The sequence below is a fragment of the Gallinula chloropus genome (genome assembly GCF_964237585.1).
Source record: "Gallinula chloropus genome assembly, chromosome: 3".
Taxonomy (NCBI): Eukaryota; Metazoa; Chordata; class Aves; order Gruiformes; family Rallidae; genus Gallinula; species Gallinula chloropus.
Genome location: NC_140087.1, coordinates 86,450,622 through 86,478,467, shown reverse-complemented (window position 1 = coordinate 86,478,467; position 27,846 = coordinate 86,450,622). Strand labels below are relative to the sequence as shown.

Sequence of the window (27,846 nt, the reverse complement as noted above, 5' to 3'; positions counted from 1 at the left end):
CATATTTCTCTTTTAAAATTTATTTCTTTTTAATAGTGATTGAATTTCTTGAAATAGATAGCATATGGCCTCTAAAAGTAGGAGGTATTTTTTTCTAGAAATGGAATATCTTAATTACCTGGTGTAGGGCACCACGTGATGGAAATATGTAGAGCAGGTTGCAAAAGCCTTTGATTACAGAACACTAGTAAACATGTACTTTTGGTGTGTGTCTATGATGATCCACACACAGCAGTAGAGTTGTATCCTTGAATTAAAATACCAGGTCTTGTAAAAGGAAGTGTTGATGCATGAAGTACTCTTGTGTTGTGTGACTCTTGTAAGTGTCCTTCATTCTTGTCTTCTGCCTGGTAGTGATTCAGGAGGATGGGTGTCTTTGTTTTTGGAAGAACTGATCTGTGGAAAGGTGGGTTCTTGTAGTGGAGTACCCAGAGGAGGGGAAAAAAGGGAAAAAAACCTAACCCCTTGTTGCATCACTTAGAATAGCAGTGATTTTTGGGAGGGGTATAATTTTCTAGAGTTTTTTGTTTGGGTTGTGGGATTGGTTTGTTTTGGTTCGTTTTGTTTCTCTAAACGACTTGATTACAAATCTACTCTTGGACATGTGTTAAATATTTGTGTGCAGTATGTTGGGTTTTGTGTAGGACTTGCTATAAACTAATTTCAGATTAATATTTTTTTTAATGCCTTTGGGGAAAACGTGCTCTTTATACACGATTGTTTTAACATGTCGCTGGAAACAATGGTTTCAGGGTTTGGTTGTGGGGTTTTTTTGAACAGGTAATGTCTGTACATGAATTGCAAGCTGGTCTCTAGTGGGGCCACCGTGGGAGGATGAACACGGAGGAGCTGGAGCTACTGACTGACTCAAAGTACAGAAACTATGTAGCAGCTGTTGACAAAGCACTGAAGAACTTTGAGTATTCCAGTGAATGGGCAGATTTAATATCCGCACTGGGAAAGCTAAACAAGGTATGTCTGACAGGTGCTCTTGGAAAAGAATCAGAAACTGACAAAGGGTTCTGGTGTCAAAATACAGCAGTGCAAGGTTCTAGCAGTCTGTTCTTGCAAATGTTTTAGCAGGCTGAGCCAAGTGTTGGGTGTGTGCTTGGAGCAAACAAATCAAACAAATGCCTTTTTAAGACTTACAGTTGAACTCTTTGTAACTAAGTAAAGGGAAATGTTATTTACATTTCTAGTGGAACTGATTGCAACATCTTTATTACTAATATTTGCTTCTAATCTCATTCAGTGTTATTGAAACGGTGTGAAAAATTCATATCAGTAATATTTTTATGAATCATGAGTTATAAAATGGGGCTCAAATCATTCATTGACCAAAGAATATTATTGTTCTGATTAATTTTAACAGTTGCTAAGTTGAATGTGTAATATCATTGTGATCTTTAATAGGAGCTTACACATATCAGGATCTGTATCAATTTGTAAAAAAAATCCTGTTCTAATCAGTCCTACATGTTTCTAGGGATCTCCAGACAGGGTTATAGTTTCGTTGTACCCACATTTTACCAATGTGAAGTTTTGCAGCATTTGGCATAGAAAATTAACAAGTCCGAAACATTTACATTCCATCCTTTAAACTTTGTGGAAAATCAAGAATAATAGTGCAGTTGGAAATGCCGGTGGCATAATTCTTTGTTTAAACACTCATTTCTTTAAGTTTGTGGGTTTTTTTTAATTTTAGCAGTTCTTGCTGCACATGTTTACAAGCTCAAGGCTGTGATATCTGGCAAGAAAAGTCTAAAGATGTAAAAGCAACTTGGTGTTCCAGTCCTGAAATGATTATTTAGTTTCGGGCAGTGTTGAAGTTTTGTACATTTTCTCATTTTATGAGGGTTTCTTAATGTTATACCAAACTCACCACTTGCAGTTTAATAATCCCCTTTGAGCTTCTGGCAGTTGATTTCAACAAATAGAGATAATTTGTGTGCTCAAAGGATGAGTAAAATGAAATGCTTTAAGGAAGGAACCCAATGCAAGTAAAGCTTTAAATGCCTTGGCAACTCCATCTATCACAAGGGTACAAGTGAAAGGCATAGCAAAGAAAAAGCTCCGTGGCATATCTCAAAAGTGGGTCTGTGCTTTTTCTCTCTTGTGTTGCAACCTAGGTATGTGTGTTGTGACTTCCCGGCCCGGTTCAGGAACTCATTTCTGAAATGTGCATTTGATGCTTAATTTGTGTTGTGCTGTTTTTTCTTATTGTGTTGGTTTATCAGGTACTGCAGAACAACGCCAAGTACCAGGTAGTGCCGAAAAAGCTGACTATAGGCAAGCGCTTGGCACAATGTCTTCACCCAGCCTTGCCGGGAGGAGTTCATCGGAAGGCACTTGAAACCTATGAAATCATTTTCAAAATAATTGGGCCCAAGCGCTTGGCCAAAGATCTTTTCCTCTACAGGTATAGTAATTTAAACAGCTCCGTTCCAAATGTATAACTGAGATTGTTTTGTTCTCCTGCATTTTATGTTAAAACACAGCTTCGTTACATAGTAAGAATAAAGCAATTTCTTTCAAGTAACAAGCAATGTTACTGGTGCTTGTGTAGTACAAATATTGTGTATGACAAGAAAAACAGAACACCTACATTTTTATCAGGAGCAAACTTTTCAGTGCTGGAAAATCTGGAATTTGTTATTTCTTCATTGAAGTGTAGTTTTATGCATGAATGTACAGTAATTGATGTGTTAAGATTTACTTCAGTGCAGTCACGTTACACTTTTCTATTGTAATCTAAGTGGTATTGGGAAAGAATTTGAGTATAGTTTACTGCAGGAAGCTTTTTCATCTAAGTAGTAAGATGTATAGAACAGAGAAATTATCTGTTTTGTTAGAATGGGAGGCAAGTACAAAATTTTTTCTACTTCCAAATAGGTTCTTGATTTGGCAAGACATTAAGCTGTTTATTAGATAAGGCATAGAGCAATGTATGCATATGTGTATATGTGATCACATGTGGTTCTTTAGCTATTCCTGGAGATGAAAATCTCATCACTTTGAGAAATAGTACAATAAAATAGGCTTCTGTTTACATAGCGAAGCTGTGTATTAACGCTTGGAAATAAATTGTATGCCTTAACATCAGCTATTGTGTCTTGCTTTGTCAAGATGTTTATATATAGTTATATTTAGTGAGGGAGAGGAGAGACACATCTCAGCTGTATGCTTCCACATGTTTTTTTAAAGATTCTTGGAACTCATAGCTCTTCTCTTGCTTGTGCAGTGATTCAGTGGTGACAATAAGTTCTAGGATAGTGGAAAATGCTACCTACTGTAATGTGGCAAAAAGCCATTGTTACTGATGCTTGGGAGAAGACTGGCATTCGCATGAAGGCATTATCAAAGATTCTAGTATTTTTCATGAAAGCAGAATGACAGTGTCTGAACATCAAATCTTGAAAGGATAAGCCTTACAAAGACAGACTGTTGGGTAGTGTGATGGTTGTTGAACAAAAGGTTTTTCTGTAGAAAAAAGAAAACAATTGACAATGGCAAGAGAGTAACTCTTCTGGATAAAGGCAAAATAATTTTTACAGACATTTTTGTACTTTGGAAAGATTATTTTTTTTCTTTTGTCCCTGTAACATGGGTAACGTTGTATCCACTATGATGGGGTTTTTTTAATAGTACATTTGTAGGTATATATTTTAGGACCCTTGTCTCAAACTTGCTTTTTTTACTGATCTTTCATTTTCTTCTTCATGTGTCAGGGGTCTTCTGAGCTGAGTCCCCAGTGACTTCAAAAATTACAGTTGTGTTCACATGCCTTTGATTGGTAGTGTTTTTATAATAATTTATGATACTAGTAACAATAGCAAAAATTGGGTTTGCACGTAGGTAACTTCTTAGTTGATCACATTTGGAACCTTAATAAACTCAGAGTCATAGTGAACTCAAAACACATTTCTAATATTTTCACTCCTTTAAATGCTACATTATAAACAGTGGATTTGTTATTTAGTTTGAGAATCTGTTTTCAGATTGAATTGCTGAACTTGTTCCTACTTAACAGCATAAATGTCATAACATTTGTCTTTGTTCTTTGAAGTAAAACATTTTTTTTTACAGAAATATATTTTTATAAATTTTCTGAAATGTTCTCATCTTTATTTTCCTCTTAAGTGCAAAGACAATGTACTTTATAATAAATACAAGGCAATGTATTTTTTAATAAATTCAGTGTGGGTAAATTTAACATTTTGGCTTGCTACTGAAAAGTTCATCATACTTTTATTGGTGAAAGATGCAGCCATTTCTGGGCTTTCAGCTCTTGCTGTCGCAATACTAATCAAATTCATAATATTCATCGTGAGGTACCAGCCTGCTAGTTTGGAAGGCAGTCATGTTGTGCAGTGGTCTGTGCCTGTGCAGAAATCTAAGATTAAAAACCTGATACTTAGAACCACACCAGACATGCCTGTTACAGTCTTAAGATGTAGATGATACTGTCTCACATGAGAAGCTTCCTAAGAAAGCTGAATTTTATTTTTCACAGCTCTGGACTATTTCCACTCCTTGCCAATGCCGCTATGTCTGTCAAACCAACATTATTGAGTCTGTATGAGATTTATTACCTTCCTTTGGGGAAAACATTGAAACCAGGACTGCAAGGACTGTTAACTGGGATTCTACCTGGCTTAGAGGAGGGGTCAGAATATTATGAAAGGTAAGAATAGATACGTTAATAAGGTGATATGCTTTATTTATGTGTTTAGTTTGGGGGTTTTTTTGCTATGACTTTTCATTAGTATTTGCATGTGGGTTCTTTTTTTAAGATAAGTTTTTTATTTAATTTGACCCAGTCACATTAAATGCAGTGGAATAGTATGGTTGAAGATTCTTAACACTAATTATGATAAATTAACTGTTACGTATTCCAAAGGGAATTGACATTAAGTGGACTTGCTGTTCTATGTTGGTCTCTTCTTCCAAGTAGCAAGTGATAGGACAAGAGGAAATAGCCTCAAGTTGCACCAGGGGAGGTTTAGTTTGGATATAATGAAAAAAAATTTCACTGAAAGGGTGGTTAAACATTGGAACAGGTTGCCCAGGGAAGTAAGTGGTTGAGTTGCCATCCCTGGAGGTATTTTTTAAAAAATACTTGTTGATGTGGTGCTTAGGGACACGGTTTAGCTGAGTTAATGGTTGGACTTGATCTTAAGTGCTTTTTCCAACCAAAAGGATTCTATGATTCTTGTTATGGATTGAGATATATAACATTTTAGGAACGTGCTGCTTGTGTGTTCTCCATGGGTTTCCTCTAAGATAGTACTTCCATATTATCCCTGGTCTAAATACATACCTTAACTGAATTTAAGATGACAAAGCTTCCATCATTAAGATTTACTTGTTATGATAGGTATCTAAGTTGTCATTAAACCACCAAGTAAGGGAGAGCAAGGATCCATCTATCTTTAAGTTATTGCTCTATTTCTAGCAGAGTGGCCTAGGAGTTAACAGCTCTTATCCAGCAAGCCTTAGCCCAGGTTGAGTTATGTTGACCATGGTGTCTGAAATGCTGGGATAGGATCTTAAAATATTTAAGGATGAAGTCACACTCCAAGGCTTTGAGTTCTCGGAATTTTTCACACACACATTCTTGATATTCCCCACTTCAGAAGCCAGAAACATTACAACTGGCCTGCTCTCTGTGAAGAGCGATTTAACATTGTCTTTTTCTATTTCTGTGTAGGTAGATACAGTGTAGTTGGCATCATTACAGCAGTAAACAAGGGCTATTCAGCTTGCCTCCCAAGGCCTGCCATAGGGTGTAGAGATGCTGACACATGAGTGGGGAGAAATGAGGATGGGAATGTGATTGCTTGTGCTCAGAGTTGTGGGGTTTTTTTATTTTATTTTGTTTTATGTGCTGTTATTGCCAGAAGTGCTCAACACAAGGAATGAAAGGGCAAAAGCTATTTGCTCCATTCCTTTTTTCAGTAGCTATGCTTTGTTGCTCTCTCTGAAACTCCTGTCTGTAGCAACACTTCGCTTTAAGTAGCAGATAAGGAAGTTACTTGGCTCTTTGAACATAAGGAGCACATCAGGAGAAGATGTGGGCTGGCATTTTGCAAGCCAGGTTGACCCACATGCTTGCTAGTTGGATCATTCCATTCAGGCTGCATTATAAGGTTCAGCATGTAATTGGGGCTTCTCTCAGCCTCTTAAATGAAAGTTTTGACCTTCCTGTAACAATGTGTATTTATTAAAATTGGGGGCAGATGTAAGGAACCTGATACGTGCCCTCATTCAGCTGACTTGGTTTTACTGCAGAACGAACACCCTGTTGGAGAAGGTTGCCTCGGCTGTGGATCAGTCTGCGTTCTACAGTGCTCTCTGGGGTAGCCTCCTCACAAGCCCTGCGGTGCGCTTGCCTGGGATCACCTATGTCCTTTCCCATTTGAACAGGAAGCTTTCAATGGAGGATCAGCTCTACATAATTGGCAGTGACATTGAATTAATGGTAATGTTGAACAATGAAGATATTAGTGTTATGCATATAATAATATATAATGCCAGGGTGTTTGTCTTCTCTATCTTTGAATGTAGCCTTTGAAGAGATGAAAAAGCACATTTATTTTTTATAGGTCCGGTTAAGCTGATGTTTTGTGCATGATAAGTGCTGCAAAGCCGAGTTAATATTTCAGAACTGCTTAGGTTTTGTATGAAACTTCCCATTCACGACAAGTCAGTTAAAAGTGGCAGAGTTTTGTTGTATTTTTTGAAAAATGCATGGAGCTTTACTTTGTCTTTTAAACTTCAGATAATTATTGGTAATACAAAAACCCCAAAGCTCAGTGTTTCTATGGTTCAAGGAATCTGTACTGATTGTGTGTTTCCTCAGGGATGGAATTTTTTATTTTCTTGGTTTATCTTATTTCATTATTCATAACTTTAAAATAACTTTGTCATATATATCACTATTTATAAACAGCTCTTCTTATTTTGTGAGTGTTCTCTTTTATCTATCTTCTTAAAATAATACAGTACATAACTATTCTGGGGGGGTCTGCCGTTACTGCAGGTGGAAGCAGTAAGCACATCAGTGCAAGATACCAGTGTTTTAGTGCAGAGGAGCACATTGGACCTTATTCTTTTTTGTTTTCCCTTCCACATGAGCCAGGTAGGTCATTAACATGAGAGAAGAATTGGCAGACTTATGAATGTACTCCACTTCTTAAGTCAGTAGCAGTGATTAGTTGACGCTTGTTAATTGCTTTCTCCAAGCTTGAAGAAGAGTCCTATATTAGAGTTTCTCTGATAGATTTGGCTATTCCCATGTCGTGATCTCTGCCCTTGTGCTTTTTAACTTGATGTGTTACCTTTGAAGTTAACTTCAACTCTGTGTAAACTCAATATAAATTATGATGTTTAGTCTGTAGAAGCTTTTAATTTGCTCTATATTTGATGAGAAAAAAAATATGTGTTCACGTCCCAGTTTCAATTCTCAGTATTCAAAAGCAGCAAAAATTAATCCTCTTAGCATAACTGATTTTGAACGCTAGAGAATTGAAAATTATTATTGGTTTTGGGTGAGTAGTTAGCCCTAGCAGCAGTGGGACATAAAACCTTGAAATTTAAAGGTCCGTTTTGGGGTGGGTTTTGTTTGTTGCTTTTTTTTTTGCACAAGCATTTTATGTTTTAAGAGATTTAAAGGTTTTTTAAATTCTTTTTTGTTATTTTACTCTAGATTTTAGTTTAATTTGCTTCTAAGGCTTTTGTCTAATAAACAAAGTGAAATATCTTGTAACAAAAAAGAGCTTTTGATGGAGTCAAACATTTTGCTGTTCATAAAGGGTGCATACTATTACAAAGTGTGTGTTACAAATAATAATCGTGTTCTTGTAATGTTCTGAATTCAGAAATGCCAGAACATGAAATTAACTATGTTTTAGTGCACATTAAGCTGCTAGCATATAAAGTGTTATTTTTCATAGTTCGATTTAATAGTGTTTCTGACTTCTTCAGGCAACACGTCCAGACATGATCAGAATTTTGTCAGCAGCCCTTCATGTGGTACTGCGCAGGGATATGTCACTCAACCGGAGGCTTTATGCGTGGCTTCTAGGTAGGTTTGTGTTACGTTTCATTGTTCACTAAAAGTGGAGGGAGGTTCATCTGTTCATTAGCAGTATTTTGCCATATCGTGGAGAGAGATTCTTGGAAAAAGATTCTTGGAGGATTTAATTTGTGTCATAAGGAGCAAATTCCATGTGTCCGTGAATGAAAAGATGACGAATGTCGTGCTGGAACTCTTTCCCATTATGTAAATTACTGGTACATTTTCAGGTAGCAGCCAACAGCATAAAAGGGATGAAAGTCAAGTAGTTGGAAATTGTTGCTATTATGTTGATGGAGGCTTAAATATGCAAACTTTAAGCTTCACTAGGTATTTGCATGGATGAATTAACAAATTGCCAAATGCTTATTTTCTCCATTCAACTAAAACATTATTTCCACGCCTTTTTGGGGTAAGAAAAAAAGCAATGAATGACAAGAAACACACTTTTTTTTTACTTCTAAAAATGGCAGAATGTCAATACAATGCACAATTTTTTTTTATATGAAATGATCGTGTAATCAGAAGATGGTAGCAGAGAACAGTAGCTATTTAGAAGACTAGGAAGTATTTGGAAAACTAGAAATTAGAAAATTTTTGAAAACATTCTTATTTAGTCTTGTTATTTTAAGGAAACAAAGCCAGTGGTCACAGGAAACTGGCCTGTTACTCTCTTAAAATTGCATTTAGTCTGCTTTGAGAGAAGTCAGGGGTTTTCTAACAGAAACTGGAGACTGACTGGTGAGACACAAAGTGGTTTCTCTACCTCAGGGGAAGACTGTTTTACAGTCTACTATTACCTTTTTTATTTGGCTTCACAGCTCACCAGCAAGTATATATGTGCTGCTTGGGCTACCCAGAACCCTTCCCAGCAGCTCTTGCCTCACTCCTGGCTGATAGATAAGACATCAGAGGCAGGTAGTCTGTGGGTGATGGGGAAGCAAGGAAGTAAGTAGTCAAGGGACATGTGAGAACTAAAATTTTGAAGAGAGATATCGGGTCACCAACACTTTTTTGCATGAGGGAATTTGTTTTCTTGCTGTAGAAATTGCAGGGAAATATATATGAAATAAATAAATATGAAAAAAATCCCAGTTTTTTTAGTTAATCATTTCTCAAGATGCTGACTTGAATATTACTCATCTTTTAAAGACAGTTCAATGCACTGTCATGCTCCATAGCTATAATTTCCAATTTAGGAAGAAGATAATTTCCAGAATAAACACTCCACTAATGTTTCACAAAAATGCGGTGGATTACATTTGTCTTTTTAATGTCACTGGAAAAATACTCGATATGTTTAAAATAACACATTGAGATTTTACTGGTGGAACCTTCTAGAACTATTTCATGAGCATGGTCTCCACTGAAATATAATTTAACTTAAGGTAGTTTTCCACTGAATGTTCCTGTTCTGTGAACAGCTACTGCATCCATTTGCTATGTATTTGCACAGACATTCTGGCAATATAGCTTTTTTGCTTGTTTCCTTTTGACGCTGTGCTGGCTTTGTATCATCATGATATTCTACCCCTAATATGAAACCGGGGGGGAGGGAATCAGTTATATTGGAAAACTCATAAATCTGATGTTCTGTGTAACATTACTTAATTCTGGTGTTAGCTATTTTTCCCCTGTTGTTTTATAGCTGGGAGCAATCTTCAAACATTCTCTAGTCATAAAAATCGCATTATATCTTTAAAATCAGGTTATCTTAAACAACCACTGTTAGCAATGGTTTGAGTTCCTGCTAAAGGGCATGTATCTTCTCAGGCTGTCCCTCTATTTTGGTCACTTCAGGACAAAAACTGTGGAAGACACTTTTGTGGAATGGGGTGATATCCTCACTGACTTCCTGATTGGGTTTTTTATTGTTGTTAATTTCTCTTTCCTTAAGCCTATTTTTTGTAGATTAAAAATTTTACTTGATAAAAGAAAACACAAATTGAGAAAACAAATGGCCATCTCCTTCATGTATTTTTGAATAACAAAACTGATTTTGTGTAATATGACTGATATTTTAAGTGCATTAGTCACATCAGTGTGTTTTTGTGATCATCTCTTTATATTTAAAATACTGCATTTTACGTTCTCATAATATTGAAGTATTTTTTGGAACAGGATTCTTTGAAGATAGTCTAGGACTATGTGGTTTGTGTAGTGTTTGTAAATGTTTGTTTGTTTCTTTTGTACCAAAAGTAATTTAGTTTGTGATGTTGCATAAACCTAAAGTTTGTAATTTGTGTGCAAACTGCTTGCATGGAATTTTAATTTAGTTTCCTATATTAAACTCTGTAAAATCATCTTTCTCTTGCCAACATTACTTGGACTTCATCTTGGTAAGTTATCAGTGCTAGTGTGTTGATTTCTAGTTTAAAGAAATTGGCAACATATTCTGTGGAGAGTGAAACACTTACTTGCCTTCTCTTTTGTTTGCTTGAAGGTTTTGATAACAATGGTGCCCTTATAGGACCCAGAAGTACAAGGCACAGCAATCCCGAGGAACATGCCACTTACTATTTCAATACCTTCTCTAAGGAGATGTTAGTCCAGGTAGCTATAAGATGTTTTCTCGTGGCATGTATCTTTATAAGATGCTGATCAAAATTGTGTATCTTTATCTTTTGCTTGTCATTCCAATGCAATGTGTAATTTCTGTCTTTCTGTGCTCTCGTGTTGTTGCTGTTCTAAAACTTTCTTAGTGGAAAACGAAGTAGGATAAGGTGTTCCTTTAGAATAACAGTATGATCAGGACCAATAATAGTAGGTTTCTCTCTCTCCTCTTTCACAGTGACTGTAGTATGCATGGAAGATGCTCCAGCATGCTGGAGACTGTTTTTCATAAAACAGAACTGGAAAAATCTCTTCTGTTATAGATAAACTCCTTCATGTCCTGGGAATCAGATAAAAATTGAGCAGACAGGTCTCAGAAGATCTCAGAAGAGTCTTTCTCCCTTCTGGGCAAGGAAGAATGTCTTTTCTGCTGTCCATCGGCAGCCAAGAATAGTCAAGCAAATTGGCAGTCTTACTTGCTAAGTGAGCTGAGATCATCTGGTCTCAAGAGCTGTACTTGGACTCTTGCAGTAATTAAAGTATACAGATGTCTTTCACGATGCTGTGAGTCTGATCGTGAAATCAGGCAGGTGTTTTATCATTAAGGCAAATTGATAAAATCAAGATTTTTCTGATAGTTAGAATTGTGCTATACATGGGAATGAGAGTGGGGATTCCAGTATTAGTTGCTGACACAAGAGTATTTACATTATCACACCTTAAAGCTGGTAACCCAGCACAGAGCTATCACCTTCAGTTTTACCAGAAGGTAATGAGACCTGGTGTTCTCCTGGTGAGACCCCAGAATTCCAGTGCAGCAAGGACCTTGTTGGCTCTCTTAGCCTTCTCTTGTCACTCTTCTCCCTTCCATGGCAGATAATTCAGAAGGTATCCCAGTGTAGATGAGAGGCTTGAATCAGAGAGTTTTTCACGTACCTTCTGTGTAAAATGTGGCGAGCTTTTCGATATATTTAGGCATTTTTTAAAAGGTTGTGGACTTACTTTTGAGTCTGTCCATCTTACTAGTGTAATTAATGTAATGAAAGCTTCTCTGTTTGAAAAGACTAACAACAGTGTAGAGTTTATTTTTATTTTTAATTTTTTAATTTTAGTTTTGTTAGCAGACACTACTGTTACAGCAGAATGGAGAGTGGTCAATTTTTATAATGGGGATAATTCACATGGTTTTGCTTTAACTTTTCTTACGCACATTAAAATCAGTGGCCTGCTCTATACAGTACAAATTGCATATTGCTGCCTTTTAAAAGACTTCAGAAGAATTGTTCCATTCTGCCTTCTTCCCTACCAGTCTCTTTGTGTGTTCTTTTATCCTGTCCACCCCCATCTTATTCATTGTTACAATGTACTGAAAATTCTGACCTAAAAGATATATTCAAGTGCGTAAGATTTTTCTTTCAGGGTACTGGCTGATAATAGTTGGTTTATAGCAGATAGCAAGGTCAAGCCTAGTTTTTTGTCTCTCTTCTCTCCTTTGTCTTCCTTTCTTTAGAAGCTGTAAAAGAAATAAACTAGTTTGGAGTCAGATAGTGAAAACAGCCACAGAGAGAAAACTAAGGAAAATCTGTTGGGCTTTTTTTTTTTTTTTAAAATTCTGCTGCTTACTCCTTAAACTGCTTCAGTATAGAAACTCAGTTTTCCCATTTGTTTTGAAATTGTCGTAGTGAATTTAGTCAAGAAAGCTTTGCACCACAGAGGTGGGCATATCCTAGATGGACAGATTATTATGCTCTTAATATCTGTGTGCCTTCTCAAACAATTTCTCATCACTTTAATGTCTTCTCTTTTATTCTTATGAAATTTTGAGTTGGTATCTGTTTGTAACATTTTGTTTTGATTTTGGGTATATGCAAGATACCGAGTTCTGTTCCACAAAAATATTCTTATAGGCTTAGTTGAGAGAATACTTAACCATGGAGAGAATGAGCTGCAGTGAGATGAAATAGGGGTCTTCACTATTGAGAATTTTCCCTTTATATGCTGCTTTTATTGCACTTTATTTTTATCTTGCTTCCAAAACCTGGTTTTTTGGGTTTGTTTTTGTTTTCCTGATACGCTTTTGCTCTTTGTAGGCAATGGTTGGAATATTACAAGTTAATGGGCTTGGAGAAGAAAGCACATTAATGCAAGACTTAAAGCCTTTTCGAATTCTTATCAGCTTGCTGGATAAGCCTGAGCTAGGTAATTTTCATATTACTTCATACTGCTTCACACCTTTAACTTGCTTCATGTGGTTTTGGTTTGAGGCTTTTTCCTCTTCTGTTGGTTAAATTGAAAAAACTGTGTTCTTAGTACTGGCAGGTTAGCTAGATTTCTTAGATATTCCACACTAAAAATTTAACATGTTCATTAGACTTATCTTCTACCAAATGAAATTTCATCTACCTTCAACACAGGAAATAGTAAGTTAAAATCATAGAGAGAACTGATGGCCAGTTGGAAGAAATGCGGATCAGATCTCTTCCATTTCTTCAAGCAAATAGTGAATTTCACTATTTTAAATCTCAGCTGTTGCTTTTTGGAAATACTCTGCTCGTTCTTCTAACACACATATAAAGATTAAAGATGTTAACTAGAAACACCACCCCACCCCCACTTTTTAGTTTTCTATCCCCCTGTTTAAAGTGTTCAAATGCAATTTTTATCAGGAGAGTGCAGGGCAGAAGTGGATGAGGCAAAAGTATTTACAACACTTAAGTGTTGGATATCTTGCCTTTTTCTTTGCAATAACAATTTTGGAGGTGGCTGAAAAAAATCAAATTTTTAGTCTTATCTGAAGCATAAAAATGCAACAGTTAGAGTACAACTTGACAGGAAGTTAAGTTAGGCTGCAGAGAACAAAGTATCTCACAAGAATTTGGCATCTTGATGATTTATTTTTTCTGGGGGTCATTTTAAATTTTCATAGGCAATGTGTACATTAAGATTTAATGAAGTAAGCAAAGCTGTGAGGATTCTTTCTGGAAACTGAAATGGAAGAAGCTAATAGGATTTCTGCTTTCCTCAGTGAGTGCACTGTCACTGAAAGCAGCTCAGTGAGGCTAGGAAAGAGCATGAAAAAGCAAAGGATCTTTCAAGCAGAATTACTTTTTGAACTCTTTTGCAAATAAGCTGTTTGGTGGTGTTTTTTTTTTCTCTTCAAGCTCAAGATTTAGCTCTGATCTGAAGGAGGTGCTATTTCAAAACGTATCCTGCAGACTATGTCAGGAATTAAAGAAAACATGCCTCAAATATAAAGGAAGATGCTCAAATATTTTACCTTTTTTGGCATTTAAATATTTTAATATATTTTCATACAATAACAGCTTGAGCTAGCGTCTGGTGAGCGTAACAGTTTGGTTGAAAGCTACCTTTGATCAGGAGTCCGTGTAGTCACACTTACATGTTGCTGAGCTAATAATACCTCAAAGAGGGTGTGTTGGCTTGAACATGGGCTCTACTGATGTGACTGCATAGCTTTTAAAGTAGGTGTGTTTGTATCTTGCTGTTATTGTGCATACTTCGTATGGGAAAATGACTCTGCTTATACACTCCCAGGCATTAAAAATGCCTGTGTATCTGTGGAATTAAAAACAAATCACAAAACCAAACAAAAAACGAACACACACACACACACACCCGTGCACCCCTTCTGAAATCGAGGTAAGTTTTGAAAATGAACAGAATTTCATTGTGTTGGTGACCAAAGATAACTAGTGATTTGGATAGTTTTCAGATGTGGACTGTTACTGGTGCTATAACGTGTTTACACTGTGATTGTTGGTATTTCTCCCTAGGCCCTGCCATCCTAGAGGATGTATTGATTGAAGTCTTTCGGACATTATATACACAGTGCAAAGCAGAACTGGAACTTCAGACGGAACCTTCTTTCAACAAAGATCACACACAGCTAAGCAGGTGAAATAAGTGTGATGTGTTTTGTATTAAACAGGATGTATTTTTGTTGCTGAAACCATGACTCTGAAGCCTTTAGACTGAGGTCTGATTTCTTCGTAATACAGCATCCATTGACATTAATTGCAATTTCTGCATTCAGTGCAAAGGTCTGAAGGGCTATGTTGTTGTGGGTTTTTTTTTAAATAATACTTAGCACATGTTCTATTTTTTATCTATGACAAAAATGTTTGCTTGATACAGCTGGAAGTCAGTGTGCCAGTGATATAGCTGAGTTGTGGCATTCGTTACATCTGTGCTCTTAAAAAAAAAAAAGAACTGAAGAGCTTTCTTGTAGAGTAAAAATGAGAGTGCTAAAAGACAACCAGAGACAGGGATAAAAAGAGTTTCAAGATTTGAGTTGAATATCTAGAAGGTGGAAAGAAGAGGGAATTTCAAAGCTGGGAGAGAAACAACTGTGGGAATGATCATGGGAAAACAGATCTATTAAAAATGTGGTTAGAAGGCAAATACTAAAGAAAGGCTAGAGAAGAAACCTAGCAGCTGTGAAAAGACATTGATATGAGAAGCCTGCCAATGTAGCAAGCCCTACTGCAACAGCCACCATTAGGATGAGGGGAGGGTAATTTGTTGGTGTGAACAGGCAGTGGGTAAACTCATGCTAATGTGGAGTTACATAACACAGAAATTAAGTGTAAAAATACAAAATGTTCTTTTTATTTTCTTTCAGCAAACTGAGAGAAAACAAGAAAACAGCAGAATTGATTAAAACTGCCAATCTTCTCTTTAACTCCTTTGAGCCTTATTACATGTGGGATTACATTGCTCGCTGGTTTGAAGAATGTTGTAGGTAGGTTATAATACTTAATCCTCTGTTTGTGTGAAATTGAAGCTGACCTTTTTGTAAAGGATTTTTGCCTCAAATAAATTAGTTTAATTTGATCATTTAGTCTGCAAATCTTTTTCCTCCCCATGCCTTGAATTTTGAACTTCTTGCCAATTTCAATTAATGTGATTGGTGGTCTTGGCAGTGTGAGTTCTCAAAAACTCAGTGTCTGGATAAAATGAAGAGATAGCATTAGCACCTCTGCTGAAGGGGAGAGTCCAGCATGATCTCAAAGCTCGTTTGTTTTGTTCTGTCTGTCCAGCACAGGATTACTCATCAGGTGTCTAGGAAACACACCAGCTTTACCAGGAATGACTTGTAGAATATGTTATTTTTAGCCCTGCTCTTTTAGGGAAGAAAAAGTTTAGGAGTCCTGTACGTTGCAAGGAAGACTGCAGAAGGGACCATAGTAAATAAGGGAGAACTGAAAACACTAACAGGAGTGAGGGGGCTCAGAGGACCCCAGGGGAGCAGGGTTTTTTGCTGGGGCAAGGGATAGGTGATTTCAAATGATTGGACAAACCTGTGCATGAATTTATGTAGCATTGATAGCAGTCCTGCTCAGAGTGACAGGTTGGACTAGGTGAAATCCCATCCAGTGTGTCTATGACTAAATTTTTGTGTATTGAACTGAATCACTAAAGAAAACCATCTACAGCCAACTAATAAGCAGGTGGGTATTTCTCTACATACAAGTAGATGTTACTGTAAGCCTGGATACTAGATTGCCTTATTAATAAATCAGTGGAATTTCAAGAATATTTTTTCTTTTTTTCTACATAAGCTGCTGTGTTATGGAAGTTACTGTCTCCCTATTAAAAAAGATAGGGCATTAATTGAAGACTGCAGAAGGGACCATAGTAAATAAGGGAGAACTGAAAACACTAACAGGAGTGAGGGGGCTCAGAGGACCCCAGGGGAGCAGGGTTTTTTGCTGGGGCAAGGGATAGGTGATTTCAAATGATTGGACAAACCTGTGCATGAATTTATGTAGCATTGATAGCAGTCCTGCTCAGAGTGACAGGTTGGACTAGGTGAAATCCCATCCAGTGTGTCTATGACTAAATTTTTGTGTATTGAACTGAATCACTAAAGAAAACCATCTACAGCCAACTAATAAGCAGGTGGGTATTTCTCTACATACAAGTAGATGTTACTGTAAGCCTGGATACTAGATTGCCTTATTAATAAATCAGTGGAATTTCAAGAATATTTTTTCTTTTTTTCTACATAAGCTGCTGTGTTATGGAAGTTACTGTCTCCCTATTAAAAAAGATAGGGCATTAATTGAAAACACAAGCAGTTGATTTTTAAACCATTAATTTCTGTTTTATCTTTATATCATCTCACATAATTGCTGAATCACAGTGACTACTTTTAAAACAATTTTAGATATCCCTCTGGATTTGTCTTGGGCTTTTTCTTATGTTTTTTCCCCACTAAAAAGAGAATTTCTTGTGTCTAGATTTTTCTCCTTTCTCAAGTCTTGCTCACTGCTATTAAGCCTTCTCTCAAAGCTATTTTTGATAAATGGGCTCAGTGAGTTGAATTCAAGTCATCCTTTATGAGGTATTACAGTTGGACAAATCTGTGAGTAATTTGTGAAATGGTAGTTCTTTCTGGGTAGGAGCACAGAACGTGAAAAAGAATTTGTCTTGCACAAAGAGACTACTCCACTAAACTGTAAAGCAGGCTGTTAATTTTATAAAGAGAATTACTTGTTAGAGAGATACAGTAACCCCATGGAGGTGTGGGTTAAGCAGAATGCTGCTTTTTAAATGTAGGTTAGTGACAGAATGCAATTTAATTACAGTTTTTAAAATCATCTGATAAATGCTTACTGTCACTGCTTCAGACTTGATTTCTGTAACACTTCTCTTATTTCAAATAAATACTTTTTTCACTCCTGGCATGTATGTTCATCAACCCTTCAAAACAAAGGGAAAGGATTTAACTATTGTTGAAAATGTGAGACTGCCCTCATGGCCACCCCAGCAGAATAAATGATTAAAGAAACAAAATAGTATCTCTTTTTTTTCATATCTTTTGCTTATGATATTGTCAGATTGCAACATGGTTTCACAAGGGATTTGCTTTTCCTCTTCAATAAAACTCATCAGATTATGATTTCAATAGTAAAACAACGAGGTCAGCTGGAATTGAAGTGAACCTTTAGAAGAGCTTCAAGGGCCTTTTATTTCACTTTTTGCTTGTTTTTCTCTCAAGCAGTAGTGCCTTGGGTTTAGACATCTTCAGAATTGCTGTGCTTCCAGTAACGCTATCCCTTAACTCTGTTCTTGGTGCCCATGCTCATACTAGTAATATGGCTGTTTAAGGTGGAGTCACGAATGCGATTTTCTGTAACCTGAATGTTCATTATTTCATAAATGAAGCCTGGTTTGCTCTGAGAGGCTGGTTTCTGCAAGCATGCAATGGGGCCAAATCAGCTACTTAACAGTAAAATGAGAGATTGCTTGTTTGTTTATAGGGAATTATCCCTGATGTGTACAGCTTTGTATTAAATTACAGAAACGTGGTTGATGTAAAGGGGAGGGAGAATTACTGTGAAACTGTGTTTGAATTTTGCAGGAGGACATTACATGCCAGACTTCAAAGTGGGCCTGGAGGTCGTAGTGAGCAATCTGAGTTACCCCTGACAAATTTCTGCTTGTTAGTGGATTTTTTGTTGGATATAGTTTCTTTGGTAAGAACTATTTTATTCGTTGCCTATACTGGGATTCTGTGTTTTTATAGCCTACAGAAATACTAGATCTGCTTCATTAATTGTTTTCCCTGAAAATATATTGGTATAAACTGTTGGCCACCTTTAGAAAGAAGCTTTAGTTTCACTGTGTAATTCTTGATAGAATGGTTGCAAATAACCAAAGAAGTTTTATGACTATTTTACCTGAAAATTTTTGTCTGTCCTCCATTTCTTTTCTCTAAAACTACACTGCATTTGTTAAAAGTATAGTCTTTTGTAGTTTGATATGCTACTTCAGATGTGAAGCTTTCTTTTAAGGCTTTTATGAATGTCATGCCAAGATGTATCTCATTTTTCTGTTGACATTGCTTAATGTAGCAAAGTGTGTTGGAACTGTTTTTTCTATACCTGTCTTTCCTCAATTCTTTGCTTTCTCATTTCAAAGCCTACTAGAAGTATGAGAGTGCTCTGTCAGGTATGGCAATCAGCCTGTTTTTCCTTTAGTTCTTAATAACTTTTATATCTTTCATTCTTAAACATTTATATTAAGGTTAAGTAGTAGCATTCTTTAGCCTTATTTTTAATGTTTTATAACATCCTTGTAGTGTAATGATCAGGATGTAAAATTCTGGAAAAGAGCTAAATATATTTCCCAACTGTAAAGCTAATCTTGTATTTTATTGTGGTGGGGTTTCTTTTAAAGTAACGCATGTATTTTTTTATTCTTGGAAATTAAGATCTTCATTTTCCTTTTTCCATGTTCCTTACATTTGGAACACAGTTCAGCAAGTGATAGGTACTGCTGTTATGGAAGATAACGGAGTGGAATTTGGAATTTGGTTTTATAATTAACAAGTTTTGCTATTACTTTGTTAGGAGACTTACATTGAAATACAGACAGAACACTTGCCTCAACTGTTGCTCAGGATGATTTCTGCTTTGACGAGCCATCTTCATACTCTGCACTTGTCTGAGCTTACTGATTCTCTCAGACTCTGCTCGAAGATCCTTAGTAAGGTTCAACCTCCATTGTTATCTGCTGGTACAGATGGTATCCTGCAGCTTCCCAGTGGACACAGCAGCTCCATCAAGGAATGGGAAAATAAAAAGGTAGCTAATGATGTTTTACAGCATCTTGGAAAAATACTTTTTGTGTGGAAAGGGATGTGAGATTGCTAATTCTGTGCTGAACCTCCTACAAGTCTTTGATTACATTGTTCAGTGTACGACAATACATGTGAAACTTGGTTCATCAAAAGATGTTAAATTTATGCACTTCATTGTGTAAAAGGCATTGATTTTTAAGGGTTTTTAATCTAAGTGTAATATTATACATGTATAAATCACTTCAGAATCAGGGTCTAAGAATGAAGAAATCAGCTAAAGTTTGAAGTTGCAATGCACTTCAACGGTCTGATCATGTAGAATAACTACACTAAAAGAAATCTCCGTTTTAGTTACGTATTAGCCATATGCAAATGCTCTCACTCAATTTACATGTGTCAGATTAATACCCAACAGTTATCCTGTCACTTTTAAATTCTTAGAATCATTTAATAAAGAAACAAAAGAAGCAAACCAGGCAGCAGCTCTTTTTCTTTTAACATTGTCTAATTTGGTCTACACAACCCTAGCTCTGTAAAGTATATTAAGTGACATGCCCTGAAATCCTTGTTCTCCAGCTGAAGAAACTAGAGGAACATCATTAAATACTTTAGGTTGGAAGTGACAGTTATATGTCACTACTCAAAGCAGGCCTGATTTCAAAGTTAGATTCTACTTTAAAGCTAGATCAGGTCACTCAGGATCATATCCAGCTTAGTTTAATCTCTCCAAGGATGAAGATTCCATAACTTCTCTGTACAGCGTAAACAAACAAGCTTTGTTATTTAATCAGAATTTCCATTATTGCTTCTTGTTCTTTCACTGTGGATTTCTGAGCATGCCTCCGTGTTTTCAACTACTTAATAGGAAATTACAGACAGCGATAGACATCTTCTCCCCCTCCACAACTCTTGCATTCTTTTTCCTAAGACAGGAAATCCAGCTCTCTGGGCTTCCCCTCTGTGCCATCTGCTCCTGTGGTGGTCCTCCACTGGACTTACTCAATACATCAGTGGGTTTTTTTGTACTGATGAGTGCGAACCTGGACACAGCAGTCTAGATCCTGTCTTAAAACTGCTGAGGAAAGAGGACTAATCACTTCTCTCGACTCGCTGGCTATACTTTTGCTAGTTTGGTCCTGTATGTCGTTGGTTTTCTTCACCAGAAAAGTCCACTGCTGGCTCATATTCACCATGTCAATTAGGACTTCCAACATCTTTTATGCAGGATCCTAACTTTATTCTTTCTAGCCAGCTGATACCTGGCTGCTTTTGTTCTTTTGCTTGGTTGGTTTTTTGCTTGGTTTAAATAAAGTTCTGGAGGTTTTTTCCCCTCCAATGAATGATGTTGCCCTTTGAACCTTCAGTAGCCCTATTCTTTTAATTACAGCACACTCATATCACAGAACTTTAGGAGCTGGAAGGGACCTCGAAAGATCGTCTAATCCAATTCCCTGCCAGAGCAGGATTCACCTAGGTAATAACACAGGAACGTGTCCAGGCGGGTGTTAAATGTCTCCAGAGAAGGAGACTCCACAACCTCTTTGGGCAGTCTGTTCCAGTGCTCTGTCACCCTCACAGTGAAAAATATGGAGATGGTTTCTGTACAGAGAGTGAAATTGATTACTGTGTTTCTGATCTCTTTTACTTTGTGTTTTATAGGACTGGATCACCTTTCATGTTTGTTTAAGCTTTTTAGTACATATTAACACAGGAGGCAGTGAAAAGGATCTCTTACAAAATTTCCATTTTCATCCTTACTCCATCTCTGGTACAGCAAGATGTAATTCATCATATATAAGGATGTGTCTGTTTTTATTTATTCATGAAAAAGTTACTCAGACTTTTAGATTATGCTCAAGTTCTGTATTGAAGATGACTATGTATTTGGTTGTCAGACAGCTGGACAACTTCTGGGCTTGTTAGATTGCAGGCAGCATCTGCCATCACAGTGCATTTCTGTTTAAGTTATTTCTCTATTCACCTCACATTCTCACCATGTAGCAGATCCTGTGCTACCAGTTACCAGCAACACTGTAAGGGGTTAGAGTTGCCCAGAAATCTACTGTGGTTTCTTTTTCAGTAGAAATCATTCATCAGATTTTTGCATATTGTGAACTGATGAGGAATTAGAGCCCACAGTGAGTCATGAAGAACTGCTGTTGCTGGAGCAACCCTTCTTTCTTGTTTCTAGGAGATGATTTTTTTTTCTTTCTACTGGAGTGGTTAGTGGCTTTGAAACGAAACTGTTTCATTTTCAAATACAAAGTTATAATTGTAAAAAATAGAAAGAAATCCCCAACTCATTAATAGAGCTTTAAACTAGATAAGAAGGGTGAGGGGGATAGGGCCAGGCTAGATGGAAAAAAACCTGGTTGTGGTGGTCAAGTTATTGAGGAATGGTGCGCTGGCAATGACCTCTGGTCAGCCACCCTAGTTAATCCGGGGGGTAGTGTGATAATTCAGAGTAGAAATGTAACTACTACCAATGGGGTAGGTAACTTAATCAGCTGTCACTTGGGAAACAAGGCTTCCCTGAGGAGCATAACAAGATCAATAGACCAGATGAAGTGCATCTACACCAATTCATGCAGCATGTGCAATAAACAGGAGGAATTAGAAGTCCTTGTTACTAAGGGAGACTATGATGTGATTGCCATCACTGAAACGTGGTGGGACAATTCACATGATTGGAGTACTGCAATTGCTGGTTATAAACTATACAGGCGTGACAGGCTGGGTAGGAGAGGAGGTGGGGTAGCCCTGTGTTTTGACTGCCTGGAGCTGGAGTATGATGATGAAAGGGTTGAGTGCCTCTGCGTAGAGATCAGAGGAAAACGAAGTTAGGGAGATATAGTGATGGGAGTCTACTATAGACCACCTGATCAGGAGGAGGAAGCTGATGAGTTGTTTTTTAATCAACTGGGAGAAGTCTCACGATCACTAGCCCTTGTGTCCTTATTGGGGACTTCAATTTACTGGATGTCTCCTGGAGGTACAATACAGCAAGGAGGAAGCAGTCTAGCAGATTACTGAAGTGTTTGGAAGACAACTTCCTGACCCAGCTGGCGAATGAACCCACCAGGGAAGGTGCCCTGCTGGACTCGTTGTTTGTAAACAGAGGCCTAGTGGGTGATGTGAAGGTAGGAGGATGCCTGGGGCATAGTGATCATGAGTTGATAGAATTCTTATTACTGGGAGAGGTTAGAAAGGGAGACACCAGAACAAGCACCTTAGACTTCCATAGGGCTGACTTTGGTCTGTTCAGGAAGCTGCTCAATAAGATTCCCCTTGAGGGCAAAGGAGCCCAAGAGGGTTGGTTGCTCCTCAAGAAGGAAATCGTGGCGGCACAAGAACAGGCTGTCCCAGTCTGTCAGAAGAGGATTTGGCGAGGAAGGAAGCCAGCTTGGCTGAGTAGGGACATCCAGGAAGATCTTTGGGAAAAGAGGGAAAAATATGAGCTTTGGAAGAAGGGGCAGGTGTTTTGGGCTGACTATAGGAATTTAGTGAGATCATGTAGGGAGAAAGTCAGAAGGGCTAAAAGGTAAACTGGAACTCAAACTGACCAGTTCTGTAAAAGATAATAAAAAGTCCTTCTATAGGTATATTAACAGTAAGAGGAGGGTCAAGGAGATTCTCCAGCCCTTATTGGATGCTGAGGGAACATTAGTGACAAGGGATAAGGACAAGGCTGAGGTCCTTAATTCCTTCTTTACCTCAGTCTATAATAGTATAGATGGTTATTCCCTGAGTACTCTTCCTCCAGAACGGGCTGACAGAGAGGGGAAGAATAGCAAAATTCCCATGGTTAAGGAGGAAGCGATTAGGGACCTATTTGGCCAGTTAGACACTAACAAGTGTCAATGGGACCTGATGGGATTCACCCAAGGGTGCTGAGAGACCTGGCAGATGTACTAGCCAAACCCCTTTCCATCATCTACCAGAAATCCTGGCAGACTGGGGAAGTTCCACTCAACTGGAGGATGGGAGATGTTACCCCCATATATAAGAATGGCCGGAAGGAGGATCCGAGGAACTACAGGCCTGTCAGCCTGACCTCTGTCCCCGGGAAGATCATGGAGAGGGTCATCTTGGGAGCTATCATGCAGCACAGGCATGATGGCCAGGGGATCAGGCCTAGTCAACATGGGTTTACAAAAGGTAGATCTTGTCAAACTAACCTGATCACCTTCTATGACAAGGTGACCCACTTAATGGACAAGGGGAAGGCTGTGGGTGTGGTCTACCTGGACTTCAGTAAAGCCTTTGACATGGTTTCTCACAGCATTCTGACTGAGAAACTGGATGCCACTGGCCTAACAGGTGGACCCTCAGCTGGGTTAAAAACTGGCTGGATGGCCAGGCCCAAAGGGTGGTGATGAATGGAACTAAATCCAGCTGGAGGCCGGTCACAAGTGGTAACCCCGAGGGCTCAGTTCTGGGTCCGGTCTTGTTCAACATCTTTCTCAATGACCTTGATGAAGGGATTGAATGCTCCCTGAGTAACTTTGCAGATGACACTAAACTACGAGGAATTGTTGATCTGCCTGAGGGTAGGGAGGCTCTTCAGAGGGATCTGAACAGGCTGGACCGATGGGCTGAGACCAACGGGATGAAGTTTAACATGGCCAAGTGTGGAGTGCTGCACTTGGGACATAACAACCCCATGCAGCACTACAGGCTTGGGGGAAGCTGGCTGGAGAGCTGTCAGGAAGAGAAGGACCTGGGGGTGTTGGTTGACTGCAGGCTGAATATGAGCCAGCAGTGTGCCTGGGCAGCCAAGAAGGCCAATGGCATCTTGGCTTGTATCAAAAACAGTGTGGCCAGTAGGTCTAGGGAGGTAATTGTGCCCCTGTACTCGGCATTGGTGAGGCCACACCTCGAGTGCTGTGTGCAGTTCTGGGCTTCCCACCATAAAAAGGACATTGAGGTCCTTGAGCAAGTGCAGAGAAGGGTAACCAGGCTGGGGAAGGGGCTGGAGGGCAAATCCTATGAGGAGCGGCTGAGGGAGCTGGGGCTGTTAAGCCTGGAGAAGAGGAGGCTGAGGGGAGACCTTATCACCACCTACAACTACCTGAAGGGAGGTTGTAGAGAGGTAGGCGACGGTCTCTTCAGCCAGGTGACAGGAGATAGAACAAGGGGAAATGGCATGAAGCTGTGCCAGGGCAGGGTCAGATTGGACATTAGAAAAAAAGTTTTTACTGAAAGAGTTGTCAGGGCCTGGAACAGGCTGCCCAGGGATGTGGTTGAGTCACCTTCCCTGGATGTGTTCAATAAAAGGGTAGATGAGGTACTTAGGGATATGGTTTAGCATAGAATGGAAATGGTTGGACTCAATGATCTTCAAAGGTCTCTTCCAACCTTGTGATTCTGTGAACTTCCAAATCTTGAAATTGCTATGTAAAAGCAAAGATGTTAGTTAAAGTTTTACCATATGTTCATCTATGAATTAAGAGTCCATCCACATTTAATAGACAGTTTCTTAAGTCAAAGAGCATAAATTTTATTGAGAAATTGAGCTGGCTTTATTAGTATAAATGTGGAAGTGTGGTTTTTTTTAGTTTAAAAGATTTTATTATTTGTTTACAGCTCCACAATGCACTTTAAGATGTTTTGACAACTCATAGTTGTAATGTTAAACGATCCCGCCTTCCTAATGAGACAAAATTTCAGTAGTTGTGGTGGTTCTAACAGTAGAATATCTGTACAGTTATTAGGTTAAAATAATTTAGTATCTAATGTGGTTATTTACTTGTACAGTGGAAACTTCAAATGCATGATCAGAGAAGTGTATACTTTTTCCTACTCTCTCGAGTCTTCCCATTCTTCTGATACTTCCTTTTGTCTCCTTTGCTTGCATATTTTTACTTCTTTGACTGCAGCAGTTTCTGACTCACAGATAAATATCTTGTCCTTCTTGTAAAACACGCTAAAATGCATTTCAGCATTCTTTCACATGATATGAAGGAAACGTTAAACACAGATTTACAGTATTTTGCTTGATAAATAGTACCTTTTTTTTAAATGTAGCTACTTTGGTCTGGCAAGCTTACTTGAAACATCAAACATGACTTTCCATAAAATGTATTTATATGAATAGATTCAAAGTCTGGAGGAAAATTGTTGCTTTTAAATTGAGAGGTGAATAAATATTTTTTTCTCTAGGACCTGAATAATGTGTTTTGAACAGTCATTAAACTTTTCTCTCACTCAGGTGCCGTCAGTTTCACTTGAAAATCCCAATGATGTGTTTGAAGACGGTGAAAATCCTCCAAGCAGTCGATCCTCAGAAAGCGGATTCACGGAGTTTGTCCAATACCAGGCGGATACAGCCGATGACATTGATAGAGCGCTGAATGAAGGTCACAGTGCACCTGGCATTCCTATTATTGGGAGCACCTCTTCCGAGACCGAGACAGCATCTACTGTGGGATCTGAGGAAACCATTGTACAGCCTCCTTCCATAACGACACAGGGCACAGCAACTCGAAGTGGGAAAACAATCCAAAAGACTGCAATGCAGTGCTGTTTGGAGTACGTCCAACAGTTTTTAACCAGGTTTATCAACCTGTATATTGTTCAGAGTAATTCCTTGTCTCAGCCCTTAGGGGCAGAGCTCCCAGTAGACCCCACCAGAGAGCAAGGACAGACTGCAAAATGGGACAGAGAATCACAAGGTGATGCTAAGGTGAAGAAAGCAAACAGGAAAAAGACACCAAAAGAATACCTTCCTGCCTTTATTGCTGCTTGTCAGCTGTATCTTGAATGTTCAAGCTTTCCCGTTTACATTGCTGAGGGAAACCGTACGTCTGAATTACATCCCGGGAAGCCTGAAGTTGGTAAGCTGCACTCTTACTGCTTTTAATTTAAAATAATGAAATAAACATTTTAAAAAGTAATAGTATTCATAACCCTGTGTTTCTGTTTTCTCTTCTTCTCAGAAATGTAAGTTTTCTTCTGTATCATTCGTTTTGCTTTTTCCCAACTAAACTGTTTTCTCATAGATTTTAAGAATGTTGCTGGCATGGGATTTTATACTACTTAATACTGGGAGGTCAAATACAAATTATACAAATTGAAGTTGAAAAGCAAAGTCTAGATTTTTTAGTGTTCCTCTCTCTGTATAGATGCCCAGTGTTTTCCTTGTTGTATTTGGTAACAGCCACAGCTGATATCAAGTATGCTTTAGCTTCACTTTAGCAATTTCTGGATAAAGGTTGCACATTGATTACTTTTTGCAATTCATGGAAATTATAATCTTCTGTCCAATAATATAATCATTCCAGAAGAATTAATCAATTTTACTTTGTTCTTATTAAAAGAACAGCTCTTGCAACAAAGTCTTCTAGCTACTGTTGCATTAGAAAACAAAATAAAAATGGTGAGTTTTGTGAAGCATGAACATGTTCACAGATAGGCGAGCACATACAGATACAGAAATGTGATTAAAATGTCAACAGTCCTAGATTACTGCAAAATGTGGTATTTTAGATGCACTATCCTTTTTAGTTTGCAAAAGCTTCAATTTACAATTTTAACTTTGGTTCTACTTCTGATCTATACCGTGAGAGTTGCTGCCTTAAAGTGGTATCGTGTTGGATATACTTAGAGCATGCAAGAAGTGGTTACAGTCATTTTGGCTACTGTCACAGTGGTCTTCTGTGCTTTTTTTTTCTTTTTTTTTTCCATGAAACTTCATGATTGCAGGTTTTTGTTCTTATCCACAACTTCAAAAATCTGTTAAAAGCTAAGCAGTGGGCACTGCTTGGAGATGAATAGTTCTTTGGCTTTTGGAAGCAAGAGCATTAATTTGACATGACTCCCCTTCTGTAGTCTTTAGGAACACGTGTATGTCTTCATTATACAGCCAGCAACAGAGCATATCTCCTGTGTTATGAGTTCCAGACATACGAAATAAATGTCAGTTGAAGGCAACTTGGTTACAGAGGTTTATTTTTAAGAGTATTGCAACACTAAAGGGCTGATACCTTTTGTAAAAGATCTGGCACACTAAATTTGTGCTGTAGCATGACCCTGAAAAATACTAATTTTTAATTTTTTTCCCCAGTAATTAGCAGCCCAGAAATGATGTGGCAGAAGACTAAATGTATTTTTTAAAAATCATGTATTTGCTTATAAATTTTCTGTGAATTTAGCACTTTTGCTTATTGCTGCTGTGTAAACTCCAAAGCAGAAAGCCTGTAGAGCTTGAGCACATGCCTTGTGTGAAGGCAGAGGTTCTGGGAATCCTTTTCACTTTGTTACACATCTTGGGTTCGCGTTGTTTGTTCATCATCTGAATCTTCCCATTTGTGATGATGTTTCTGCAGTCTAATAAATGGTGTGACTTTGAGGGATAAGTATACCTTTTAGCAGGAAGGATTCAGTTTCAGATGTAAACATCTGTAGTACAGAATGACAGGGAAGATGGGAATAGTGGTGGGACTGGGGCTACATAGCTGTCCCAGGAGTCCTGCTTCCCCTGACAAAGAATGCTAGTGGAAATGAGTGGAGAAATAGAGAAGTTAGTTACCATAATTCACACCAGCCTTTTCTTCATCTATTAATATGTTTTTCTGCTGCAGAAAAGGCTGCTCTTATTGAGGGGTTC

General features: G+C 38.0%; 1 protein-coding gene across 5 annotated transcripts in view; it reads left to right on the top strand.

The window, feature by feature from the left end:
- Nucleotides 1–834: 834 nt before the first annotated feature.
- The window catches only part of DOP1A (DOP1 leucine zipper like protein A), a gene marked incomplete at its 5' end in the record, with an annotated part of 56,341 nt that continues 29,329 nt past the window's right edge, over nt 835–27,846 (top strand). For 2 of the 5 annotated variants that reach the window (XM_084262497.1, XM_084262495.1), the window contains 14 exons: nt 835–972; nt 2,238–2,419; nt 4,514–4,684; nt 6,292–6,481; nt 7,043–7,141; nt 7,987–8,086; nt 10,548–10,630; nt 12,721–12,829; nt 14,425–14,545; nt 15,273–15,392; nt 18,018–18,132; nt 18,578–18,607; nt 19,009–19,242; nt 25,450–26,074. In XM_084262497.1, the coding sequence (XP_084118623.1) occupies nt 835–972; nt 2,238–2,419; nt 4,514–4,684; nt 6,292–6,481; nt 7,043–7,141; nt 7,987–8,086; nt 10,548–10,630; nt 12,721–12,829; nt 14,425–14,545; nt 15,273–15,392; nt 18,018–18,132; nt 18,578–18,607; nt 19,009–19,242; nt 25,450–26,074 (2,317 nt within the window). Of the gene's footprint in view, nt 973–2,237; nt 2,420–4,513; nt 4,685–6,291; nt 6,482–7,042; nt 7,142–7,986; nt 8,087–10,520; nt 10,631–12,720; nt 12,830–14,424; nt 14,546–15,272; nt 15,393–18,017; nt 18,133–18,577; nt 18,608–19,008; nt 19,243–25,449; nt 26,075–27,846 lie in introns of those variants that run through there. The other 3 variants (XM_084262496.1, XM_084262498.1, XM_084262499.1) reach the window with 3 other exon arrangements.